Source organism: Mus musculus, chromosome 11, assembly GCF_000001635.26.
Source record: "Mus musculus strain C57BL/6J chromosome 11, GRCm38.p6 C57BL/6J".
Taxonomy (NCBI): domain Eukaryota; kingdom Metazoa; phylum Chordata; class Mammalia; order Rodentia; family Muridae; genus Mus; species Mus musculus.
The window spans coordinates 50200119-50225256 of NC_000077.6; the positions used below are offsets into that span (position 1 = coordinate 50200119).

At 49.1% G+C, this 25138-nt stretch overlaps 1 protein-coding gene and 1 long non-coding RNA gene across 4 annotated transcripts; both read right to left on the reverse strand.

The window, feature by feature from the left end:
* Positions 1-33: 33 nt before the first annotated feature.
* Positions 34-10702, reverse strand: Sqstm1 (sequestosome 1). Of its 2 annotated transcripts, none has more exons than NM_001290769.1 (8): positions 10435-10702; positions 7703-7798; positions 7289-7518; positions 7042-7183; positions 5905-5985; positions 2696-2916; positions 2395-2476; positions 34-829 (listed from the first exon to the last, which is right to left on the reverse strand). In NM_001290769.1, the coding sequence occupies exons 1-8, from the start codon at positions 10637-10639 to the stop codon at positions 672-674; spliced, it is 1215 nt and encodes a 404-aa protein (NP_001277698.1). In that variant the 5' UTR covers positions 10640-10702; the 3' UTR covers positions 34-671. The 2 variants fall into 2 exon arrangements, with proteins under 2 accessions (NP_001277698.1, NP_035148.1); NM_011018.3 differs by having other exon boundaries at positions 2281-2476.
* Positions 10703-18600: 7898 nt separating this feature from the next.
* Gm36556 lies at positions 18601-25103 on the reverse strand. 2 transcript variants are annotated; one of them, XR_388620.4, is made up of 2 exons: positions 24696-25103; positions 18601-24493 (listed from the first exon to the last, which is right to left on the reverse strand). It is a non-coding gene; the product is annotated as a predicted gene, 36556 (long non-coding RNA). The 2 variants fall into 2 exon arrangements; XR_388618.4 differs by having other exon boundaries at positions 24595-25069.
* Between the last annotated feature and the right edge of the window lie 35 nt (positions 25104-25138).

Here is a 25138-nt window from a genome sequence, read left to right on the forward strand (position 1 = left end):
CTCTTGCTGCTACACTCGTACGGATCACAGGGCTGGTTAAAGTGCATATGCCATTTTATTACAGGTTACTTACAAACCAAGTCAGAGGAAGCTACATGGGGGTCCTGTGCTTTAAGCATTAACATTAGACACAAACACTAAAGAGTGGCCATTAGAAAGGGGGACAGTATAAGATAAGATCCTTCATTCGGCTTCACATGAATTCTCCATTCCCTAGGAGCTGTAGGCCCCTGCCTGCCACCTTTCACTCACTATGGACAGTCCCCTCTTAACATAATGGCTTTATTTGTTGAAAATAACTAGCAGTTGTACTAATCACTTTTAATAAAGGAAACACGGGTTGTCAGGCAGGAATTCTGGACTGCTGGTGCAATGCTGGCGGCAAGAGCAGGTGGGAGTGCAGTGTGTGCTGCAGTTCCCTGCAGAGGCCAGGCCTAGGGAAAGCAGAGGAAGCTCAGCTCAGCCACGGGTACCTGGGTCTGTTCTCAGGCGTCAGCATATGCACATTCAAAACTCTCCTCATGCACTTTCCTATTGCCTGAAAAGGCATCACACATTCCCACCTGAAGATTCTACAAGAATGCCAAGACACTGGGCCTATCTATAGAAGCCCTGCTGCTCTACGTGATGCAACTACAAGACAAAGGGGGTGGGGCTTGGCCACAGCACTATCACAATGGTGGAGGGTGCTTCGAATACTGGATCGTGTCCAGAGCAGCCCCGATGTCGTAATTCTTGGTCTGTAGGAGCCTGGTGAGCCAGCCGCCTTCATCCGAGAAACCCATGGACAGCATCTGGGAGAGGGACTCAATCAGCCGGGGATCAGCCTCTGCCAAAACAAGACAGGAAAGTAAGGTATCCTGCTGCATTCCCAGCAGAGCAGCTCCTGCCTGCCAGGAAGACCCCACCCCTCTGCTTAGCCTTATAGGGACCCTCAAAGGCTAAAGGATCAGACAGCTTGCTTGGCAGACTCTCCAGTCCTGGTCACAACTGTTCAGTTCTGCCACTGAAGTACAAAACAGCCAGAAGGTATGTAGACAAATAAGTGCAGCTGTTTTCCTATAAAGTTTTATTGACAGATGTGATAGCTCAAGCCTGTAATCCCAACACTCAAGAGCTGGAAGCAGGAACATCGTGGGCAACAGTGAGACGCCATCTCAAAACCAACCAACCAAAATCCTTTATAGATTAAAAAAAAAAAATCTCTAACTGCCGTGTGTACTCGTGTTCCCACGTGGGTGAACATGTATGTGTAAAGGTGTGGAAGCCCAGAGCTGAAGTAAGGCTTTTCCTCTATGGCTCTCCACTTGATTGAGTTAGGGTCTCTGTGAGCCAATAGCTTACCAATCCCACTGAGCCACTTGTACAGGAAGTCTGTCTGCCTCCTAAGGCCTGGGACTATAGACAGCTGCCAGAACTGCTCAGCCTTTTGGCTTTCTGGAAACTCAAAATTCTGGGCCTCATTTGCAGTGTAAGTACCTTATCCGATGAGCCAGTTCTACAGCTTCCATAACCTGCCTTTTGTTTTTTGTTTTGTTTTGTTTTAAATCCAGGCTGTGACTCCATCCCAGAGCCTTGCACATTTGAGCTAAACAGTCTGTCACCAAAGTACAAAGGTCTATGGAGCCAGGGTGCCCTTGAACTCATGACAGAGCACCTCCCCTAGACACTCACCCATGCAGCAGTTCGCTGCCCCTTTGCTCTTTGCAGAGAAAATACCCTTTGAAGTCCAAACAGCAGATCTGGCCCAGACATAAGCCACCCACCTGAACCCTGTTGCTCTGGGGAAGCTGGGCCGCTTCCTCTGCAGGTATACACTTGGGACTGCCCATCCCTATCCAGCACTTTACACACACTGCTGCCTGGCTGGGGCCTTGGCTGTGGCACCTGCCAGTAAGGTTTACAACCCCCTGGGGAAATGGTGTGTAGAGTGTGAATCTACTTCATGGTGCACGGCTGCCCAAAGCCAGTGTTGCCTTCCCTGTCCCATCTGCCTTCTCAGAATCCCTGGGTACTGAGATCTAGGAATTCCTAAAAATGAGATGACATTACTATTGCTTGATGTAGACAGAAGTGTGAACCATGTTCTAGTTTTCTCTAATGTCAGCTAACAGTGACAGCCGTCACTGCAGGCAAGCCACCTGGAGTACACAAAGTAGTAAGGTACTACCTTAAAAAAAAAATCCCAGGCCAGGCAACCCTTTTTGTGTTGCCAAGACTAGACAGGACAGGATCCTCTGAAAGCAAAGAAGGAAAATGAAACTTCTGGTGACCACATGCCTGGTGGGAGATGTGGGTATAGGGCAGCTTCCTTCAGCCCTGTGGGTCCTTCCTGTGAGGGGTCTAGAGAGCTTGGCCCTTCCGATTCTGGCATCTGTAGAGACTGGAGTTCACCTGTAGATGGGTCCACTTCTTTTGAAGACAAATGTGTCCAGTCATCGTCTCCTCCTGAGCAGTTTCCCGACTCCATCTGTTCCTGGAATACAACCTGCTGTGAGCATCAGGCCTAAGCAATGACAAGTCTAACCCCACTATCTGTTCCCAGCCAGGGACTGAACCTGGGGCCTCATGGGCGCCAGCTGTATGATGAGTTACAGCTCCAGAGCTAAGTAAATTTTCTCTACAGAGTTCTATCAGGAGGCTCAGGGTAACAGTAGAAGGACAGGATTCCTCAGGCTGAAGCTAGTAGACCTACCTCTGGCTGTCCCACCGACTCCAAGGCTATCTTTTTCATTTGCTCTGTCAGAGACTGAGCAGGGCCCTCCCCAGCCCCGTCAGGTTTGCTGACTTCCGAAGAGCAGCTGCTTGGCTGAGTGTTACTCTTGTCTTCTGTGCCTGTGCTGGAACTTTCTGGGGTAGTGGGTGTCAGGCGGCTTCTCTTCCCTCCATGTTCCACATCAATGTCAACCTCAATGCCTAGAGAGGAGAAAGAATTGTGGGCACTGTGGGCTGAGAAAGTGCTTTCAGACTCAGTTGCCAACAGAGCATACAGATTAGGACACGGCCGGCCAGCATAAGGATGTAGTAGCTGGGGCTGGCGAGATGGCTCAGTGGTTAAGAGCGCCGACTGCTCTTCCGAAGGTCCCGAATTCAAATCCCAGCAACCACATGGTGGCTCACAACCATCCGTAACAAAACCTGATGCCCTCTTTTGGAGTATCTGAGGACAGCTACAGTGTACTTACATATAATAAATAAATCTTTAAAAAAAAAAAGGATGTAGCGGCTGGCCTCAACCCCAGAACCACATAGCTCTAGGTGACCAGATAACTATGTGACATGACAGACCATGTGACAACCCCCACAGGCCAGAAACAAACAGCTGAGCTCTTTCTCCCAACCCCAGCCCTGGTAACCCACCCATTACCACAAAGTCCGTCGTCCCCCGCCCAGGAGAAACCTTGTTTTTCCCAACCCAATAGGAAACTAGACTGCAGAGGCCAGGCCAGTACTATACACGGGCAGAATGTCTAGCCATGACTGCTGGAGGCCATGACACACAAGGTCTCATGATGTGACAACTATACATCTGAACTCCAAGGTTCAGCTGAGTGTGTGGCCCTGAGGCTGGAGAGCACCCAACCAGTGTAGCGGCCTGCCCGTGTTTGTAGTAGGAGCTTAGGGACCCAGCAGGTTCACTCGTGAAAGGACAGCACCCACAGCTTCCACAGTCCCTTCCCAACCACACACCAACTGACCCCGAGTCCCACTGTGGCCTTTCAACCCCCCAGCTCTGGGCCCCTGGTTCAAGTTCTCATCTGTTTACTTCCTACCTTGTCAATATTTACCACCTCCCTTCCCCTGTCCTTTTTTTTTTTTTTTTTTTTTTTTGGTTTTTTCGAGACAGGGTTTCTCTGTGTAGCCCTGGCTGTCCTGGAACTCACTCTGTAGACCAGGCTGACCTCGAACTCAGAAATCCGCCTGCCTCTGCCTCCCAAGTGCTGGGATTAAAGGCGTGCACCACCACGCCCAGCTCCCCTATCCTTTTAAGAGACCACCTTTGGCTGAAAAAATCCAACCAAGCAAAAAAGTATTTACACTACTAACACTGTGTAAATGTTGTTTGCACTGGGCTTGTAGGTCTTCTCGCTACTGTCAAGAGTACATCTCCCCTTTTGTATTATAACCTCCTGATTCTTTCCAGAGTCTTTTTCATTTTCTGTGGTTCATGGCTATCAGGCACCCATCAGGTTTGGCTTTTCCTTGGAAAGCACACTCAGTAGTCAGGCCCTCCACAACGCATATGGGATTTGGCCCCCAGATGACCCTTTGAGATAGTCATATATGGCTTCTGATCCTAAAGACACTAGCAAGACACTCTGTTGGCATGACCAGGACCGCTGTCAGTTTCACATATATAGAGCATCCAGAGGCAGGCACCAAGAAAACCCAGCTGCCAGGAGCTGGTGTTCTGTTAGGCATTTGGCCTTCCCTCAGCAAGGATTCTTCAGCTGTTGTCAGGCCAGTGAGGCTGAAATGCTGGGCCGCCTATTCCTTTGCTCATTTCTGATGCCCACTTCCAGGTGCCTTAGCTTATGTAGCAAAAGGGTCAGGTGCTTCAAGTGCCCGAGATGAAAGCCATCAGCTGGCTGTGTCTCTCAAGAGCCTCTTCCTCCAGTGCTAAGGCCATGGTCTAACTGAACTGCCCTGTCTGTGCTTGGTGTTGGTGCTGGGAATTGAACGCACAGTCTTAACACTCTAACACAGAGCTCCAGCACGGCTCATCCTCAGCTGCTCAACTTAACTGCCAGGCCAGGATGTCCCTACTGCCTCAGAGCTGCCCCTGGGGCAGCATGAGCAGAGATGGCCTTGCCTGCAGCGAGCGGTGGTCACACCTGGTACAAGATGAAGTGGAGACTGGTGGGGCTTGGACACGCTTCATCAGCATTCCTTTGGATACTGACACAGCCTTTGTACAGGTTCCTGTGGCCAACTACTAACACTGCCAACAGGGTAACCAGATGTGGGCAAGCACCTTCTAAACCACACCAGTGTGTCCAACAGCCGGTGCCTAGCATCACAGTATAGAGATGACACCGGCCACCACCTCAGCAGACCGCCACTGTCCTTTGCATGGAGCCTGGCAGAACCCAAAGCACTTGTCCCTACTCTAGCACCTTCTCCGTCTCAGAGAGGCTTGTGAGAAAACAAATCCCAGCACTTGGTAGACCAAGGGAGAATTACACAAGTTCAAGGTCAGCCTGGGCTACAGTGAAGCCTTGTCTAAAGAAAAGAAGAACAAATCACCGGCCTGCTTTCAAGTCTAAACAAATACAACCCACTTGGCTCAGAAAAAGCAGGCTGCTGTTACCCAAAGCTGTGATCAGCTGGCCCATCTGCCAATCTATCTCCCCTACTAGTTCCTTCTGCTTTGTGAAGAAGGCTCAAAGTCAGCCAGGAGCTCAACCTTCAGGCGCCCATCCATTCCAGTCCGCAGCAAAGGCTAATTTTACACAACAAAACCTTGCTGGAGTCGAGCACACATATCTGCCCTGGCCCCTGCACCATGCCAGGAAAGGCTGCCAAAGACTATTTGCACTTTGAGCCACTGTGGTAGTCTGAATAAAATTGGTCCCATAGACCCATAGGGAGTAGCACTATCAGGAGGCATGGCTTTGTTGGAGGAAGTGAGTCACTAGGGTGGGCTTTGAGGGCTCAGAATCTCAAACCAGATGTGGAACTCTCAGCTCCCTCTCTCCAGCACCATGTCTGCCTTGTGCTGCTATGCTTCCTGTCATAACAATAATGGATTAAACCTCTCAAACTGTAAGCCAGCCCCAGTGAAATGCTGTCTTTATAAGAGTTGCTGAGGTCATGGTGTCTCTTCACAGCAATAGAAACCCAAACTAAGACAGTCACCAAGCCACTAGGGTATCTCACAGGATGGCAAGAAAGCTCACTCACCTAGAGGGCTGAGGGCAGCTGCCACACTCTCCCCCACATTCTTCAGGAAATTGACATTGGGATCTTCTGGTGGAGCAGAAGCTGTTTTACAAGAAGAAAGATGACCTCAAATTCTGTGACTGCCACCTACCACAGTCCCAGCACATGGGTTCCAAGGTTCCTATCATCGAGGTAATTCCTGGCTTGGGATTGCCTGACCATACTTGGTACTTCCTCCTGTCCCCTCCCCTCTGCAAGCTTGGTCCCCTAGTGGGTCACATGTTGGGCCTCTCTGGCTCAGTACAGCCCATGTATAAATACTGACCCTGTCCTAGATGTGCTGTTTACTCAAAATCCACAGAGCCCGGCTGGCTGGGCTGGCACATGTCTATAAACTAAGCCTCAAGAGGCTGAGGCAGGAGAATCTCAAGTTTAAGGCCATCTTGGGCTACACAGTGAGTTCTAGGCTCCCCAGGGCCATAGAGAGACTCAAGAGGGAAAAAAAAAATCAAAAGGCAGAAACCCCAAATCTAGAGTGTGGGCCCACCCACTTGTGAGTTCTTTGCTTTCAGGATTTTGAGACAGGATCTTATACCACAGTTGGCTCTGACTTTCTGGTCCTCTAGCCTCTACATGCCGAGGCCTGAGATTACAGTGTACGTGCTGCCACGCCTGGCTTTGGGACCATGGGTTTTTTTGTTTAAAGATTTGAGCACCTATGGCCCTGATATTCCCAAGTTAACCCAAAACAAAAGAAAATACATTCTAGAAATCCAGCCACCTACCCATGCCTCCCAAGGGCGGCCTGGCAGGGGACGGTGGGCCATTTAGGGAAATTAGTGGGCTCAGGCGTTCAGCCACCTGTTTACCCACTTGTAAAAGAGAAATGCTTTGTCTCTTCGGGGTTAAGAGGGTTTGATACCATGGATAAGGATAGAGTGTAGCACAAAAAAGGAACCCCTATGTGTCATGTGTAAGACCCTAGGTTCAACCTCCATTCCCCCAAAAGACAAAAAAAAAAAGGTAAAGGGATGTGTAATGTGCAACTCAGTGTGGGTACTTCTGGACTTTAGGCTATGGGGATGGCTTGGCCAAGGGCCTACCTGAACTAGCTGGCTACTTAAGACACCCAAAAGCTAGTTCAAATACCAGTCTTACCTGACTCAGCTGTAGGGCAAGGGCGGCCATCCCCTGCACGAGGAGGACGTGGGCTCCAGTTCCCCGGTGGGCCCATCTCCCAGCCAGGCCAGCCAAAGTGTCCATGTTTCAGCTTCCGAAGCCAGCGGCTATGAGAGAAGCTCTGGGTAGGAGGAAGCAAGACAGGAGGAGAGTGAGGGGTCAGGGTTTCCAGCTCCCACCACCCTGTATGCCCCCCACGCCCCAGGACGGCAGAGCCCCGGCTCACATCAGAGAGGTGGCCAAAGGGGTTGGGAAAGATGAGCTTGCTGTGTTCCCTGTGCAGGCCCTTCCCCTCGCACACGCTGCACAGGTCGTAGTCTGGGCACACACTGCACTTATAGCGAGTTCCCACCACAGGCCCGTTGCAACCATCACAGATCACATTGGGGTGCACCATGTTTCGGGGTGCCTCCTGAGCACATGGTGGGCGATGTTCCCGCCGGCACTCCTTCTTCTCTGCAGGGAGAGTCAAAGAGTCCATCCAGAACTTAGTTGCTAAGGACAACCGCTTAGGAGGCCAGGACCTCTGTGCCTCTGACAACTCCCAGCCCCGCTACACCCACCCCAAGGCATCACAACTCCGACTCCTGACCCTTCGAGGAAAGCCCCACAGGAAGGAAGCCCCGGATTCAGCCTTTACCTTTAATGTAGATGCGGAAGATGTCATCTTTCACATAGGACATAGCCATTGTCAGCTCCTCATCACTGGAAAAGGCAACCAAGTCCCCATCCTCATCTAGATTGTTCAAGAAATGACACATCAGAGCCAGGGACACAGCTCGGCGGGAGCATGCAAAGGCCTTAGGTTCCATTCCCAGAACTAGAGGCTAAAATGCAGCAGAGGCACCCAGCATCTGCTGCAGTGTACAGAGCCCAGTGGTAAAGGGACATCTACTAAGGCTCTACACTCAACCTGGCTGCTGAGCCAAGCAGCAAGATGGCCGTTCATTCCGATACGGCATGAATATGTACTCCAACCTAGGTCCTAGATTAGTTACATGCAGAAGGCAGAACATATGTCATGTGTATATGTGTATAAGGGTCCAGCTTCCTGCCACTAACCACTGGGCCACCTGTGCCCTCAGGCCACGCCTAACCAGGTGTGGGTCCATCACCTGGGAGATCCCACCCTAGTCCTGATGGCCCAGCCCTTCAAAGGCCTCAGGCTTCAGAAGTAAAGGACGTAAGTCCATCTGTCCCCTCCCTTCAACTAGACAGCTAGAAACCACTACATTCAGGCTCCATCTAAGTTGTTCTTGGGTTTTTTGGTGTTTTTTTGTTTTGTTTTTTGAGACAGGGTTTCTCTGTATAGCCCTGGCTGTCCTGGAACTCACTTTGTAGACCAGGCTGGCCTCGAACTCAGAAATCTGCCTGCCTCTGCCTCCCAAGTGCTGGGATTAAAGGCGTGCAGCCACCATGCCTGGCATCTAAGTTGTTCTGAGGTTGTTGTTTGTTCTGTTTTTGTCAATTCTATGTTTTCTGCTTTCAGGGGCAGGATCTTAGTATGTAGCCCTACCTGGCCTGACACTACTTAGAGCAGGACAGCCTACAACCTGTGGATGAGCCGCCTTCGTGCTGGGATTACAAACATGCAACCAGGCTTCCAGGTTTTGTTTTGTTTTTTTAATATTGTATGTACACATCACACACACACACACTTAAGTGTATGTGTGTGCCACAAAGGCCAGAAGAGGTGTTGGGTCTCCAGGACCTGCAGCTGTGATGAGTGCTAGGGACAGAACTTGGGTCCTCTAGAAGAGCAGCCAAGGCTTTAACCATTGAGCGATTTCTCAAACCCATCTGGCTTCATTTTGTTAGCTCACAATAACTGGGATCACAGCCATATGCTTCTATGTCAGTACAAATAGTCTGTATAAAACCTGATACAGTACAAAAACCTTATACAGGCCAAAACCACACACCTGCAGGCTGGACTGAGCCTCTGAGCAACCATTTAGCAACAGCTACCATAAGGGAGATGAGAGAGATTGCCTCAAAAGAAACAGTGTCCATAAACTACAGACCAGATAAATTAAACATGACATATTCAAAGAAGACTATTCTTCATACACAAAAAGAAATTAAATACTGCCCATGTACAGAAATAGAGCCCTTGACTAGCATATGCAAAGCCCTAGGTTCAATTCCCAGTACTGGAGGGGGGAAGATGTACTAGTGAGAGCTGTAATACAAATGGGCCTTAGACATATTAATAAGTGAATGAACAAAGATTCACTGTGCCAGCCTGGTCTACAGACCAGCCAAAGCTACCTAGAGAAACCCTGTCTTGAAAAAGCAACCAAAAAAAAAAAAAAAAGCCATTTTAATGTGTTCTAATTCCTAATAGTAAAATGAATACTAAAGTAGACCAGCCATTGCCTGGAACTGGAAAGGATACAAGATGACAAACAGGAAAAAAATTATATAATAAAATAATAATTATTACAATAATTGTTATATAATTTTTATGTAATATATAAATAAAATTTATAAAACAATGAAGAGATTCTAAGCCGAATGTGAAAATAGTTATACAACTCATTTTTTTTTTTTAAATGCAAGGAGCTGGGGAGGTAGCTCAGTTGCTCGAGGGCCTAACATGCATGAAGCCCTGGACTGGATGCCTAGCACAAAGATGACTCAGAAGGACAATTTAGAGATACAGGCCATCCCGGCCATATAGTAAGACCTGTCTCTGCTAATACGAAAGAATAATCGTTATACACTTTTACTGGGTGAATTGCACAGGTCCTAGGTTATAACGCAGTTACACTGAAAATTTTCTGTCCAGTAGTCCCTGTGATTCCTGCACTAGAAAATTGAGACAAGAGGATTGGAGTGATTGAGGACGGCCTAAACCACTCGTGAATTCCAGGCCAATCAGGCTACGTGGCTTTATTTCAGAAAAGAGAGAGACTGACCAACCAACCTGGCCTACCCACAGTCCTCCATAGAGATCGCAAAACCATTCCCTCCCACAGGGAGGGTCTTGTCCACTCGTCTCTTGTCAACAACCTCTAGCTCCACCCCATGCAGCCACCAGCCACTCCAACGCAAGAGACTGAGCTAGTTCCGGGGTCCCCTACCTCCCTTCCCACGGGCTGCCCCACCCCGCCCCCGCTGCTTATTTATCCGCGTCACTCCTCTCCACCCCTCCTCCACGTCTGCCTGGTCCCAGGTCTTCCGGGGCTTTAACTGAACCCACCACCGGGCGTTACGGGGAGCAAGCGAACCGCTGGATGTTAGATGTAACCTGAGCGGCCGCCTGACCACCCTGTCCCCGCGGGGAGCCAGAGGACACGCCGCCTCGTCCTCGCCCAGACCTACTACTCCCTGGCGGGGGAGGTTGGCTTCCCCGCCCCAGGCCCTCACCGCGGTAGTGCGCCTGGAAGCCGCCAGGCCTCAGCGTGGGGAACAGCACAGCCACTCGGCTCAGCAGCCTCTCGCAGGGCCCCGGGCCGGCCGCGGCTTGGGCTTCCGCCTCCGGCTCCGGGCTGAAGCAGAAGCTGAAGCGGCGGATCTCGCGGGTCGCCTCCTCCTTGCCCAGAAGATAGGCCTTCACCGTGAACGACGCCATAACCGCGGTCTAGGTACGGACGAAACAGCTGGGCAGCGGCGGCGCCGAGAGCCCAGCTTTTATAGAAAACGGGGGAGCCCCGCCTCGTGGGGGCGGAGCCTCTATGAGCCCCGCCCCTCCCCTAGGCTGGGGCGGCCGCTGGAGCCCCCTTGATGGGACCCTTGAAAGGTACGGGGTCGAGACGACCCCACTGCCTACTCTTTTCTTTCCCACCGAATACATGGGTGACCACAAGAGACCAGCCTCAGCCTCAAGTCGTTGGGAAAAGGACCCGTAAGTATCGAGCCTAGGTACCTCCCAGGCTTGGGCCTGCCTATGACTCAGCAGTGTCGTCCCCAAGCCAGGGGGGATGTACGGCCCAGAAGCTAGGAGGACACAGATGTCTACTGTCAGGTAGCCATTCTTTTAGCCAAACAGGCTGTCTCACAGGATGCTATTCCGACCCTCCTAAACATAGTGTCCCCGGTAGTAGCCCCCACTCCCACCCCCTTCCAGGCATCCACCATGACCAGCCCCTCACTGAATAAAGGAACATCACCCACCATCTTAGGCCTCACCCAATTTAACAAAGATCAGGTTGAGAGGTGTTGGACAAGCACTGGTGACTTCTCACAAACCCACCCTGTAAGAGGGGTAGCCAGGGCTCCAGAGGCAGCAGTAGTCACAACCTGTTCATTGCAACCAGAGATTCCTCACTGCAGCCCAGACACACACACACATACACACACATTCATATTCTCTCTCTCTCTCTCTCTCTCTCTCTCTCTCTCTTTCTCTCTCTCTCTCTCTCGGAAGGTACATGTATCTCAGGCCTTAGTGGCTTCAAAGCACAAAGGGATCAGACCACCTGCCCTCCATCTAGGAACCAAAATACAAGCTATAGCCAGTCCTGTGCCACAGGTTGGTTATTCCAGCTGTTTGAGGTGCTGAGGCAGGAAAAGACCAAGTTCAAGATATTCTGCTTGAGCAACTTGGTGAAACTGTTTCAAAATAGAAAGTGATCCTAGTACTTGGGAGGTCAGAGGTTCCAGAGTTCAAAGCCAGCCTTGGCTGCATGAGGCTTCTAAGAAAGAAAAAAAGTCTGGGTGCTGGGGGGCGGGAATAAAGAATCTGGCTATACAGTTTAGTAAGGATACAGGAGATTTAGCTTAGTAGGGATACAGCTTATAGAGATTTAGCTTAGTAGGGATACAGGTCATGAGGATTTAGCTTAGTAGGGATATACCCGGGAGATATCATTAATGGGAATTTGGTGCATAGGGATATAGCTCAGTGACAGAGCACCTGCCTAGTATGTGTTACATCTTAGGTTCAACCCCCAATACAAACGCCAAAACCAGGAAATGCTGCTTTCTGTGGCCAGAGTGACCTGTTAGCTAGCATGATGACACACATCTGTAACCCCAGCCCTTGGGAAGCTGAGTCAAGAGGAATTCTAATTCAAGGCTCGGCCAGGCTTGCATAGCAAGTCCTACTCTCAAAAAAAAAACAAATTAAGCAGGGCAGTGGTGGCACATGCCTTTAACCCCAGAACTTGGGAGGCAGAGGCAGGTGGATTTCTGAGTTCAAGGCCAGCCTGGTCTACAGAGTGAGTTCCAGGACAGCCAGGGCTACACAGAGCAACCCTGTCTCAGGGAAAAATAAAAACAAACCACAAATTAAATGAATAAAGTAAAATGAGCTCTTAGCAGGAACCCAGTCCTGGGAAGGCTAGAGGCTGAGAAGGGTGTCACCCTGTAAGGCCTTCTAGGTATGGTCCTTTCCATAGGACTAGACCTGCTGAGTCAAAGTCATGGGAGAAGACATGCAGGGCAGAATTGGAGCTCAAGTCGTCTCCCTGAGGCAGGGTCTCCACACCAGCTTCCTAGGGCCCCTCTCCCAGTTATCATGTCTTCCCTGGACCTCTCTCAGAATTGGTTTTGTGAGAGCAGAAAAATCTGTAATTTTAGGAAAACTCAGCAATGGACAGTGATTTGCCACACAGGTGTGACTGCCATTTCCCTGGTGGCTAGAAGGTACACACCTATTGCCCCAGAGGACAATCCCAGTTTTAGGCTTTCCTCTCCAACAGTTGCTAGCCCAGGAAAAGGCCCCTGATCCTGCAGGACCCTCTGCTAATGCAGAGGACAGTGGGGACGCAAAGGCTGTATCCCGATGTCAGCTGCTGGCCAAGCGTGACTCAGCAGTCTAGTGGCCTGACAGCCTTAAAGCTTCAATCAGACCAAACTTCCTATGGAATGTCTGAGCCAATGGGGAACTGTGGGGAAATCCTTTACTCTGTCACCAGTGGAAGAAAGAGAAATGGGGAGATGCCCTGGGTTCCAGGCCAGGCCAGCATGCCCTACAGCCTACAGCGACTCAGGCTCTCTCCTGAGTTCCCAGGCCAACCAGGGAGGTAAACAAGGCGGTGGCTGGGGAACCCCCTGGTAGGGCCCTTTCTGCTTGCTGTGGTCAGGTGGCCTGGGCGGCTATGAGTCAGAGTCCCATGATCATGGTCATAACAGGGGGATCCCAAGCTGCTGCCATCCGGTCCAGTGCCAGCAGACAGGATGGAAAAGGTCCTTGAGGGTGTGATGTCTGGAGAAGGGTCTCGGGAGGGGTCTCTGGAGGACCCGACAGCAAAGTGAACTTTCAGAGGCCAAGGTTGCCAAGATAAGTCAGACCAGGCATCTTGCCAATGTCTGATGTCTTGTTCATGAGTCCACCTGTCCCTCACCCACTGAAGCGTAGACTAGGAGGAAAGGGAAAGGCTTGTCACCTGAATCGAGAGATAGCACTTTGGATAGGTGACTAACCTTGTCTTTGAAATGTGTCAGGAATGGGAGGACCTGAACCCCTCCCTAGGGGATTCCCCACAGGAGCACTAATAGAAGCTACCAGGGAAGTAAGTGTGCAGGCCTCAAGTGGCCTGCCTGAGTTAAGAGGGAGGTTCTGTGACAGGAGCAAGAGTGGCCCAGGACCTCTGCTGTCTGTCTCCTTGGGTCCCCCCCCAAAGACTTGGCAATGGTCTCCTCACTGAAGCTAGCTCCAGACACACTAGAAGAGGGCATCAGATCCCAGTACAGAAGGTTGTGAGCCACCATGTGGTTGCTGGGAATTGAACTCAGGACCTCTGGAAGAGCAGTAAGTGCTTTTAAGCCCTGAGCCATCTCTCCTGCCCCTTGATTCATTTTGTTAAGTCTCATGTAGTCCATATGTCAAGGAATAAGCTTGGCAGCCTGCTCTACAGAGTGAGTTCCAGGACAGCCAGGGCTACACAGAGAAACCCTGTCTCAAAAACAAAAAAACAAAAAAAAGGAAACCCTGTCTCAAAAAAACAAAAAGAAAAAAATAAGAAAAAAGCTCGGGCTGGAGAGATGGCTCAATGGTTAAGAGCACTGAGTGCTCTTCCAGAGGTCCTGAGTTCAAATCCCAGCAACCACATGGTGGCTCACAACCATTTGTAATGGAATCCAATGCCCTCTTCTGGTGTGTCTGAAGACAGCAACAGTGCACTCATATACATAAAATAAATAAATAAATCTTTTTAAAAAGGGGAGGGGGGCTGGAGAGATGGCTTAGCGGTTAAGAGCAATGACTGCTCTTCTAAAGGTCCTGAGTTCAAATCCCAGCAACTACATGGTGGCTCACAACCATCCCTAACAAGATTTGACGCCCTCTTCTGGAGTGTCTGAAGACAACTGCAGTGTACTTACACATAATAAATAAATAAATCTTTAAAAAAGGAAGGAAGGAAGGAAGGAAGGAAGGAAGGAAAAGAAAAGGAGCGAGCTCAAGCCGGACTGTAGAAGGATTTCTGGTGGTAAAGATAAAAGCCAGCGTTCCTCAGGAACTTATGAAATGGGTTTTACCCCTAAAAGGGAGCCATTCCCTAAAAGCAGTCATGGCTGAAGGGTCATGGCTTTCCAGTGACATACATCTATATCAAAGCCCTTGCTGGCTTCCAGGCTCCCTACACACAAGTACTTGTTAGACATTTCAAAGACCCCCCCATCCTGGCCCCTCTCACCTGCCCAGGGCCCCTTTTCCCAGATACCCTTTTGTAGTCTATATAACAGCAAGGTTGGGCTAGAGAGATGGCTCAGCTGTTAAGAGCACTGACTGTTCTTCCAGAGGTCCTGAGTTCAATTCCTTGTAACCACATGGTGGCTCACAACCATCTGTACTGGGATCCGACGCCCTCTTCTGGTGTGTCTGAAGACAGCGACAGTGTACTCATATACATAAATATATAATTCTTAAAAACAAAACAAGAGCCGGGCGTGGTGGCGCAAGCCTTTAATCCCAGCACTCGGGAGGCAGAGGCAGGCGGATTTCTGAGTTTGAGGCCAGCCTGGTCTACAGAATGAGTTCCAGGACAGCCAGGGCTGCACAGAGAAACCCTGTCTCGGAAAACAAAACAAAAACAAAACAAACAAACAAAAACCCAGCAAGGATTCTCCCTGCCCCCAACCCCTGCATCTCTTTTTTCTTTCTTTCTTTTTTTTTTTTTTTCTTTTTTTTTTTTGGCTTTTCGAGACAGGGTTTCTCTGTGTTCTGCATCTCTTGCTATCTCTGGCCATGGCCATCTCCACTGTTCTCCCCGCCTCTCCTGCCTCCCTAGCCTCAGCCATGTCAACTCTGCTTCTGGTTTCCTCTGCCCTGAAAGCTTCCGGAAGCCTCTGGATATTTTCTCCCTCTCCTTTACAATAAAAATCTCCCCCCTAATAATGGAGCAGTCACGTGGCAGTCTCTTTACTGCACTGCCTAGCATATTGAGTTGTGGGATGAGGAGTCCGTATGAGCGCTCGTCAGCTGAAGCTAAGGCCGCTGAGGATTCAGGCTGAGATGCTCAAACCATTCTTACAGAGACTGGAGATCACAGGGGCCCAGCCCCTCCAGATCCCCACTCCACCCAGGCCCAGTTTCTCTGTGAGAGTGCTCATCTATGGCTGGGGTGCCAGGGCAAGGGCGGTCACTCTCTTCTCACCCACACTGACGTGACACACCCCAAGTTCCCAGATATGCGCAACACATTCCAGCTGGTATATCTCCAGGGCTCTTACCCTGTCCGGATCCCGTTCCTTCACCCATCTCTGTCTGAACGGTGGGCAGTTTATCTCCTCAGGAGCGCCTCCCCTGGCCACACCTCTCTAGGAAACACCTCCAAGTACTGGATATCATTTTGCTTATGGCTGACTGGCATGTTGTCACCTCCTTCTCAGGTTCCTTCGTGACTTCGCAATGCTTTTCTTAAGTTTGGTTGATATTCTTTGGGTGTGGGTGGAGTCAAGAGTCCAGATGAGCACTGTTCAGCGTTAGCCCCTGTGTTTCTTGGTGGAATCAAGAACAAAACCCAGGGTCTCCCCTTGTGCGTATTAGGCAAGCACTCTGCATCCCCAGCCTCTCCTTTTACCGAAGCACAATCATTAGGTGTCTGGCTCTGCAGCAGGAAGGGGAACACATCCCAAAGGCTTTTAAGATTATTCTAATAGAAAAACAGCCGAGGGAGTTACTTAATGCCAAGTTGTTGGGGCAGTAGAATCTAGGGACCTTTCAGTTTCTTTGGAGTTGGACCACCCACTGGGATGAAAGAGGTCCCCTAGGCTGGGGTTGCAACTCAGGGTGGGGGAGTAAGAGGAGGAGGAAGGAAGGAGGCTGGACCCAGAGGACAATACACAGGCTTGGTGGAGAAGCTGTTAGCTATACCCAGAGGCAGAGCAAGGCCCAAAGTGATTCCACAGACGCAAAGCTGGGTGCCCCGGGTTGACAGAAAACTCCCAATGAACTTGTCATTCTTGGGAGCCAACCCCCAAAGGGCAGAGCAGGAGCCCTGGAGGGAGGGCTGCAAACCACCTGGGGAAGCTGCCCTCTACTGTCCCCAAGTGTGTGTGCTTCTGTGCCGTGTATCATCTGGGTGGTCTCCTTCACAACTGTAAATACCAGCTGACTCAGTTTTCAGTCTGTTGTTTCCAAGCAAGGCCTCCTCTCTGATGCTGAAGTGGAACCTGTGCACAGCCTCTCCTGGGTGCTGCACCCTTAGGTGCAGTGTCCGAGGCTCAGAAAAACACAGGCCTGGGGAGATGGTGACTTTATTCCCTGTCTGGGATTTTTCTTAACCCTGCACCTTAATCTGAGAGTATGCCCTTGTGGTTGAGGCTCCCAAGGCTGGGGACCAGGCTACAGTTGCGAAAGATTCTGGAAAGATAAAGGTGGAGCCAGGGTGGAGGAGCTGTGAGGAAATCAGAAACCCTGTCTGTTTTAGGCAGCTCAAAGGAGCCTGGAGGGGCCCCAGTGAAAAACAGTTCAAGGAGAAATGGGGTCTGGGCAGGTAAGGATGGGAGAACAGTCAGTGTCTCCCTAGCTAGGGAGATCTAGAAACAGTGACAGTGCCCCAAGCCAGGGAAGCACTGTCCCCCTCAGGACTTTCAGTTCCCCGTGCTGCAGGCAGCCTTTTGTGGGCCATCTGCTCTCCTGAGCTTTGGCCCTCAGGTTGTCCCTCACCTAACTCCTCCCTGTTTGGCCTCCACAGTCCTGTGTCCCACACCTCACTCTAGCTGTGGGTACCCCTTTGTTTGACGAGTGTTCCCAAGCAGGCACAAAATGGAACCTTTATCAGTATTTGTGAAGTGCCTGGGTGTTTAGCTAATGTTACTCCAATTAAATAAAAAAAATCAAAGTTGCAGTTAGGCACCAAGTCCCAGCTACTCAGGAGGCTGAGGCAGGAGGGTCACAATGTCAAGGACTTAGTGAAATCCTTTCTCAAAATTAAAAGGCAAGTGAAAGTCGTGGCATACTCCCTGGTAGAGCACTTGCCTAGCATACAGGCAGCTCTGGATACAATCCTCAGTAACACATACACATGTATACACACACATGCACACATGCACAGTAAAGTTATAGAAAGTATTATTGTGGTAGCCACTGTTTTAGACTAGGCTCTTCCATGAGGCCCAATAGACCAGACTAAAAATCAAAATGGAATCTCAGCTCCCTGTGGAGGGTCGGAAGCGGTGGGAAGGGACCAGGAAGTGCAGGGTGAATGGAATCAGAGTCCAAGCCTATGCCTGTGATTCAGACTCCTGAGACCAGCATCAGAGTGCAGATCTAACTTTATTATTACAGGAGCTTATATATAGCTTTTCAGCCAATTAGGGCAAATTGGGGTGCAACCTATGTTGTTTAGCAGAATCTAACTGGCTTGTCCATGAGCCCATGGGGGAGGGGCCAATCCCCCATGGAAATTTCCATGCAGACTGGAGAAGCCCTCACCGCCCTGGCCTCTGGCCCTTCCGTGCTACTATGCGGGATGCCGGAAGCCACAGAGGCCACATCAGATCCTACAGTGTGCAGTGGATCAGGAGGACTCCTCCAGGCAATTCAGGAGCCTGTGGCTTCTCCCTCTCTCCCCCACCTCTTCCTCCACTAGATTTATCTCCACATCCCCTACAAGAAGACAGCTTTTGGGAGTCAGTTCTCTCCTACCATGTGGGTCTCTGGGGTACAACTCAGGTCATCAGGCTTGGTGGCAAGTGTCCTTACACACTGAGTCATCTCACCAGCCTTTTTTTTTTAAAGATGGAATCTTGCTGTGTAGCCCTGGCTGGCCTGTAATTACTGTATAGACTAGGCTGGCCTCAAACTTTTAATAATCCTCCTGCTCCTGTTTTCTGAATGCAGGAGTTAGAGGTGAGGGTCGCCTTAGCTGATTCAGGTTTGGATTGGATCAATTGTATCCAAGCTGCAGAGTTCCAGAGAAAGCCATAGTGATAAAGCTAGAAGCCTGTGGCCACACCCTGACCCTCAAACCACCAGCAATTTCTGTTTATTGTAATTCCTAATAGCAACAGTAATAATTTCATGTATCTTTTACACCAGGAAACCCAGTTTTATATATCTATAAAATCAGCTAGCTCTCTTGATGTGAGACCATGTGATTAGCTCCGGCCAAGGACCTAAAGCAGTAAAAGCCACAGACCAAGGACACGACAAATGTTTCTTTATTTGCTAATGCCAGAACTTCTAGAGATTTCTCTCTTCTTCCAGGAAAGCATTATCTCAGTAGCTGTCCCTGAAGCCTGGGCAGGAACTGAAGTGAGCAGAGCGCTCAGAGTCCTTGATGGACAAACAGCTTTGACAAGCATGCTTTCATTAAAACCCCTCCACCCATTCCACCCATTCAATTTCCCTGGGTGCCTATCCAGGGACCTCTACCCTCCCGAGTCTATTCGGGAGGACTGTGAAATTAAAGAAAAGTTTAATTACATATATTTACTTACTTACTTACTTTGTATCTATGTATGTGTATACAAGTTGGTGTGAATGTGGAGGTCAGAGGGCAACTTGCAGGAGTCTTTATCTCTCCTGAAACCATGTGGGTCTGGGGAAATCAAACTGAGGTCCTTAGGCTGAGCCATCTAGCCAGTCCTGGTGGTAGCTGCTGTTCTTGGAAATACGGGTACAGAATGGTGAGCCTCTGCTGGACATTGCACATGTGTGTGTCATCATAGGCCTGTGAATTAAGCCTGTAAGCCCAGCATGTGGGAGACAGAGGCAAAGGATCCTCCTGGGTTGGAGGCCAGCAATAAGAACTTGACAACAGAACCCCAGGAAAAAAAAATTCAAGCCTGGCAACTGACTGGCGAGAGATTTTTATCTACTTGTAGTATTTGGCAGTTAGAATCTTGGAGCTCATTTTATATATAATATAATATAAACTGGCCTGGGAATCAGAGCTGCCTGCCCTTGTCTCTTGAATGCCTGTATTAAAGGCATAGGCTACCATGCTCAGCCCAAGTATCAACTTTATTTTTTTGGCTTAATTATATTTGTGTGTGTGTGTGTGTGTGTGTGTGTGTGTACACCACAGTGTACAAGTGGAGGTCAGAGGACAACTTGTGAGACTCCGGTCTCTTATCCCACCTGTGGTCCTTGGGATGAAACTGCCTTTGCTCTCTGACCCACCTCACCATTGTTTATTGACTTAATGAGGGTGAATTACAAGCAAATAAATGTCTTTTAGGAAAGATGCCATGTAAATTCTTTTTTTTTTTTTAAAGAATTATTTATTTACTTTTTGTGAGTGCGTTTTTGCTATCTTCAGACACACCAGAAGAGGGCATCAGATCCATTACAGATGGTTGTGAGCCACCATGTGGTTGCTGGGAATTAAATTCAAGACCTAGTGCACTTAACCACTGAGCCATCTCTCCAGCCCCCAACACGTAAACTCTTTTGTGAGAATGTTCCTGTGGGTGTGGCTGTGTTTGTCTCGTGTTAGGACTCTGAGGTTCATTTTCTGGCTAATTCCAGCAGAGAGCACTCTGGGAGATTGTTTTGGAGCACATGAAGAAGGTTAGGTCAGAGCCTGTTCTCAGCTGGGCTCAGCCTTCAGTTCCAGCACTTGGAGAGCCATAGGAGGGCAGATCTCTGTGAATTCAAGGCTAGTCTGGCCTGCATATTGAGTTCCAGGACAGCCAGGGCTACATAGAGACCTTGTCTAAAAAAAAATTAAATAATAATAATAATAATAATAATAATAATAATAATAATAATAATATAATAACAACAGCCTGTTCTCAAACGCTCTCAGCTCAGAATGATTTCTCTATGGCGATGGTTTATGATGCATTCTGGACTCTTTCACCTACAACTGCATCTCTCTGGTAGCTGGGCTCCTGGCTTCCTCTCATTCCTGCAGTCTCTCCCTTCGCTGGCTGGAAGGCTCATCTTGAGATTTAAGTGTAAACTCTAGGTTCTGTTCCTTGTCCTGCTTTTTGATCTCAAGACAAAACCCTCAAATAAACCAATGAATACTATAATCACAGCACTTGGAAAGTAGAGGCCAGAAAATCAGGAGTTGAAGACTAGCCTTGGTTACATTGTATCAAAACAAAACCAAAGGAAACTAAATAAATCTCTGACAAGATAAGTAAAGATGATTTTTCTGGCCGGGCAGTAGTGGCACACACACTACTGTCCCAGCATGCGGGAGGCAGAAGCAGGTGGATTCCTGAGCTCGAGGCCAGCCTGCTCTACAGAGTGAGTTCCAGGGCTACACAGAGAAACTCTTTTTTCTGTAAGCCTAGGGGCCAGGATCTCACTGAGCTCTGTATCTACCCTGATGGGGAAGGATGTACGTGTATAAGGGAGGCACTGTTCCTTTAAGAATTATTTGTGTATGTTGAGAACAGTTACACTGAGACCCCCACCTCTTCTTCTCTGGATCTTCCTGATCATCTTCTTCCATGGACCTTGTCACTGTGGCCTTGGGCAAGGTGGGCAGGTTCTAACATGGTTGTGGGAGGATCAACATTAAAGCATTCATGTTTGTATTTTTTGTTTGATTTGATGTTTGTTTTGAGAGACAATGTTTAATTTTGTAGACCAGGTGGACTAGTATGCACTATACAGTCCAACCTGGTTTTGAACTTGAAGCAATCCTCTTGAAGTCTCCCTAGTACTGGGACTATAAGCATATGTCACCATTTTAAAAAATTTATTTGAGCTGGAGAGATGGCTCAGTGGTTAAGAGCACTGACTGCTCTTCTTGAGGTCCTGAGTTCAAATCCCAGCAACCATATAGGGGCTCACAACCATCTGTAATGAGACCTCATACCCTCTTCTGATGTGTCTGAAGACAGCTACAGTGTACTTAGATATAATAATAAATAAATCTTTAGGCCGAAGCCAGCAGAGGTCCTGAATTCAAATTCCCAGCAAGCACATGATGCCTCACAACCATCAGTACAGCTACAGTGTACTCATATACACTAAATAAAATAGATCTTTAAAAAAAATTATTCTTTTTTTTTTTGTATGTTTGTTTGTTTAAGGCAAGGTTTCTCTGAGTACTCCTAGCTGTCTTGGAACTCACTCTGTAGACCAGGCTGGCTTTGAACTCAAAGATCTGCCTGCTTCTGCATCCAGAATGCTGGGATTAAGGGTGTGTGCTGCAACTGCTTGGCTCTTTTACTTATTCTTGGGCAATTTAGTGTGTGTTTGTAAGTGTAAGATCTCATGAAGCCCTGGCTGGCCTTGAACTGGCTTTGTAGCCAAGGATGACTCTGAACTGTCTTTTAATTTTTTTCATCTTAAGAAAAAAAATGCATTTGGGTGTTTTTCTTGAGTGAATGTATGTGTGCAGTGCTCTGGGAGGCCAGAAGAGAGCAGCTGATTCCCTTGGGAGCTTCCAGTGGGTGTTGGGAATCAAACCCTTTTCCTCTTGCAGAAGTGCTCTTAACAGCTGAGCAATTCACTCTCGCCTGGACTCTCAAACCTCTTACCTCCTCCTCTCAATTCCGTCATAATCACAGGCCCATGCCTTAGAAGGCAAGGCCTTCTAAACAAACAACTGAAATGCAGATGTCAGAAAAACACTTTTAAAACATATGTAACTACTCGTGAGTCTTCTAAACTTTAATATCTAGAGCAGGACTAATATCAAAAATATGAAGTTATGGGCTGGTGAGATGGCTCAGTGGTTAAGAGCACTGACTGCTCTTCCAGAGGTTCTGAGTTCAAATCCTAGCAACCACGTGGTGGCTCAAAACCATCTGCAATGTGATCTGATGCCCTCTTCTGCTGTGTCTGAAGAGAGGGACAATATACTCATATACAATAAATAAATAAATTTAAAAAAATGAAGTCACTAACATGAGTGTAACTATTCTTTTGAAGTGCTCCACTACACCTCTAGTTGAGGTAGATGAAATCCCTGACTTCTGTTGTGACAGTCACATAGACTGGGAAATCTACAGGATGCAGTTTCCATTCTTAAATGGAGAGCAGGACTCGTTTCACTTGAAGGCTAGTGAAATCATGTATAGATCTTCTATTTCTCTTAGCTCTATTCTTGACTACCCCCAGGGCTGGACCCCTAGACTACTTCCAAAGGCTGTCCTAGAACATGGGCTGAAGGCTGTGATCATAACAGCTGGGTGTCTACAGGCTTTTAATCCCAGCGCTGGTCTGCATGGTGAGTTACAGGCCAGTCAGGGTTTCATAGTGAGTCACTGACTCTGAAAAAGTAAGGTGTGTGTGTGTGTGTGTGTGTGTGTGTGTGTGTGTGACTGTGTTTTTCACTGTGTGAAAATCTAGAACAAAGGAGGAAAGGCCTCCAGCTGACTTTCAAAGGGAAAGCAGGATTTCTCTGGGCCCATATGGCTCCGTTTTCCCTGAGTGGGTCCCTAGGACCTGATGCCGAACCTCAGGTGAAGGTATATTGCCAGCTGCAAGGCGACATGCAGAGCTAGGAAGTGTCTGAAGGGACTTTAGGTGGCAAGCAGGCCCGGATTAATTAATTACTACAAAGGCAAAGACAGTGGAAAACAGGACACGTGCCAGACAATGCTGCCATTTTCAAAGGAGGAGGCTGGAGGTAGCCAGGCTGCTGTGAGGTCCTGCTCCTGAGACATGGGCTCTCCCTAACCCCAATTTCCTGTTTCTACAGAGGCTCTGCTCCCTAGACATCAGGGACCTTCTCTTATTCCTGTTCCCCTACTCCAAGGTAGCAATGGGAGAGGGGAAATCCGTGTGCTCACCTACAGTCCATGTCCTTCAGATCCACTGGTTTAATCATTATAGCATCTTCCTTAAGTCATCCACTTTAGTTGATGTTGAGTGCTTCACCACTCAGCTATACTCCAGCTCTAATATACTTTTTGTTGCTTGATTTCTAGATTTCTTTTTAAGTATGTGCATGCCTACACACTGAGCTTAGAGGTGTCTATTTCCCTTAGTTCCAGGTAGCTGTGAGCCACCTGTAAAAGCTGATGGGGACCTAACTGGGGTGGGTCCTCTGGAAGAGCAAGCGGTTAAGTACCTTAACTACGGAGCCACCTCTCTAGCCTTATTTGTTTTTAGGACAGTTCCACTGTATAGCTCTACTTGGCTCAGAATTTTAAATTTTCTATGTATATCAAGCTGGTCTTAAACTGTTTTGGGGGCTTGGGGAATGACAACATGGGCTCACTATGTATGGCTCACAGAGCTCCTGCCTTTGCTGTCTGGCTGCTAGCATTGGAGGCATGTCACACACTATACTGGCTCCACTGTTGTTGTTGTTTTGTCTTTTAAACAAAATTAAAACTTTATATGACTAAAATGAAGACCTACTATTTTTTGCACCACAGAGAAGACTCCTATGAAAACAGGACAACACACCAGGATACTTCCCCTCAGAAGGTTCCAACAAGATCAGGCTGTACTTTGCTCTAAGTCACTCCAAACTGTAAAACAGTGGCTTTTGGACTGTGCCTTGCCTTCTGTAGCTCCCCACCCCAACTCTGCCCCCAGAATCTTAGTATGCAGCCTTGGCTAGCCAAGAATTCTAAATGTAGACCAAGCCTTCCTTAAACTCATAAGGATCCTCCTGCCTCCTGGGTATGGGTCACTTTATTGTGCACGCAAGCGTGTGCATGTATGTGTGTGTGTGTATGTGAGATCACCACTGCAGCTTCTACTTTACTGAGACCATCACCCACCCAGCGTGTGATCACCCCTCCCCCCGACCCCACCCCCGCACGCGCTCACGGTCATTCCAAGCAGGGTCTTTCAGGACATCATACGTGGATGGCACTGTCGTGCCATAGACACCATGCAGAGATCGGAGAACCAATTGCAGCAGTCATTTCACTCCTTCCACCCTGTGGATTCTGAGGGATGGAACTCAGGCTTAGTAGCCGTCACCACTCTGCTCTTAGGTAGTAGCTCCATTTTACAAAGTAGCTTCTGGTTCCATTTTGAATGGTGATGAGACTCAAGAAGGGAAGTAGATTTGGCGCTTCCAAAATGCATGCCCCGAGGCTGCCTTGGCTCAGTGAGTCCTTTCATTGTGTGTCCAGTTCCTGGTTCCGCAGAGGCATGGAGGGAAGTCTGTAATAAGATGCAAGAAGAGACAGCAATAAAGTCTTAGGCGCCGCTGTACAAATAGGAACCAGAGGCGCCCCGCCCCCGCCCCCGGTCACCCTGCGGACCCGTGATCCTCTAAACTACAGGTTGAGCCTGACTCCCGCCCACAGCATGCCTGGCACCGGGAAGCTAGTCGGCTGGGCTCCGGAGGGTGCTCTCCACCTACAAACAACGGCTCTGTTACTCCTGAGAGCGGCCCATTGTCCTTGTTCGATAGAGTAGGAGCGCCTCCCCCGGTCCGCAGCACACTCTCCGAGGCACATCAGAGAATGCCCTGAGAAGGGAGTACTGGTGGGCGCAAGAGAGAGCAGCTGGCACTTTCTGGCTAGCCTGCTAGCTAGAGATAACCTCAGCTCGGCTACAGCGGGCCCCTCCCATGCCAGATCCTCTCTGTCGGGAGGAGGGCTTGAAGGTCTAGGTGTAGGGACTTGCTCATGGGATCTTCTGAAAGGAGACTTGGGGGAACAGGCATCTCCGCCGTCTGTCCCTGCTGCACAATAGCTGACCCTCATTCATCACCACTGTAGCCGCGACTTTCCTGGGGCGCGCTATTCCACGCGCGTGCCACCTTCCCAAGGCGGGCCCGCCGGGATCCCGGGAGCTGGCCTC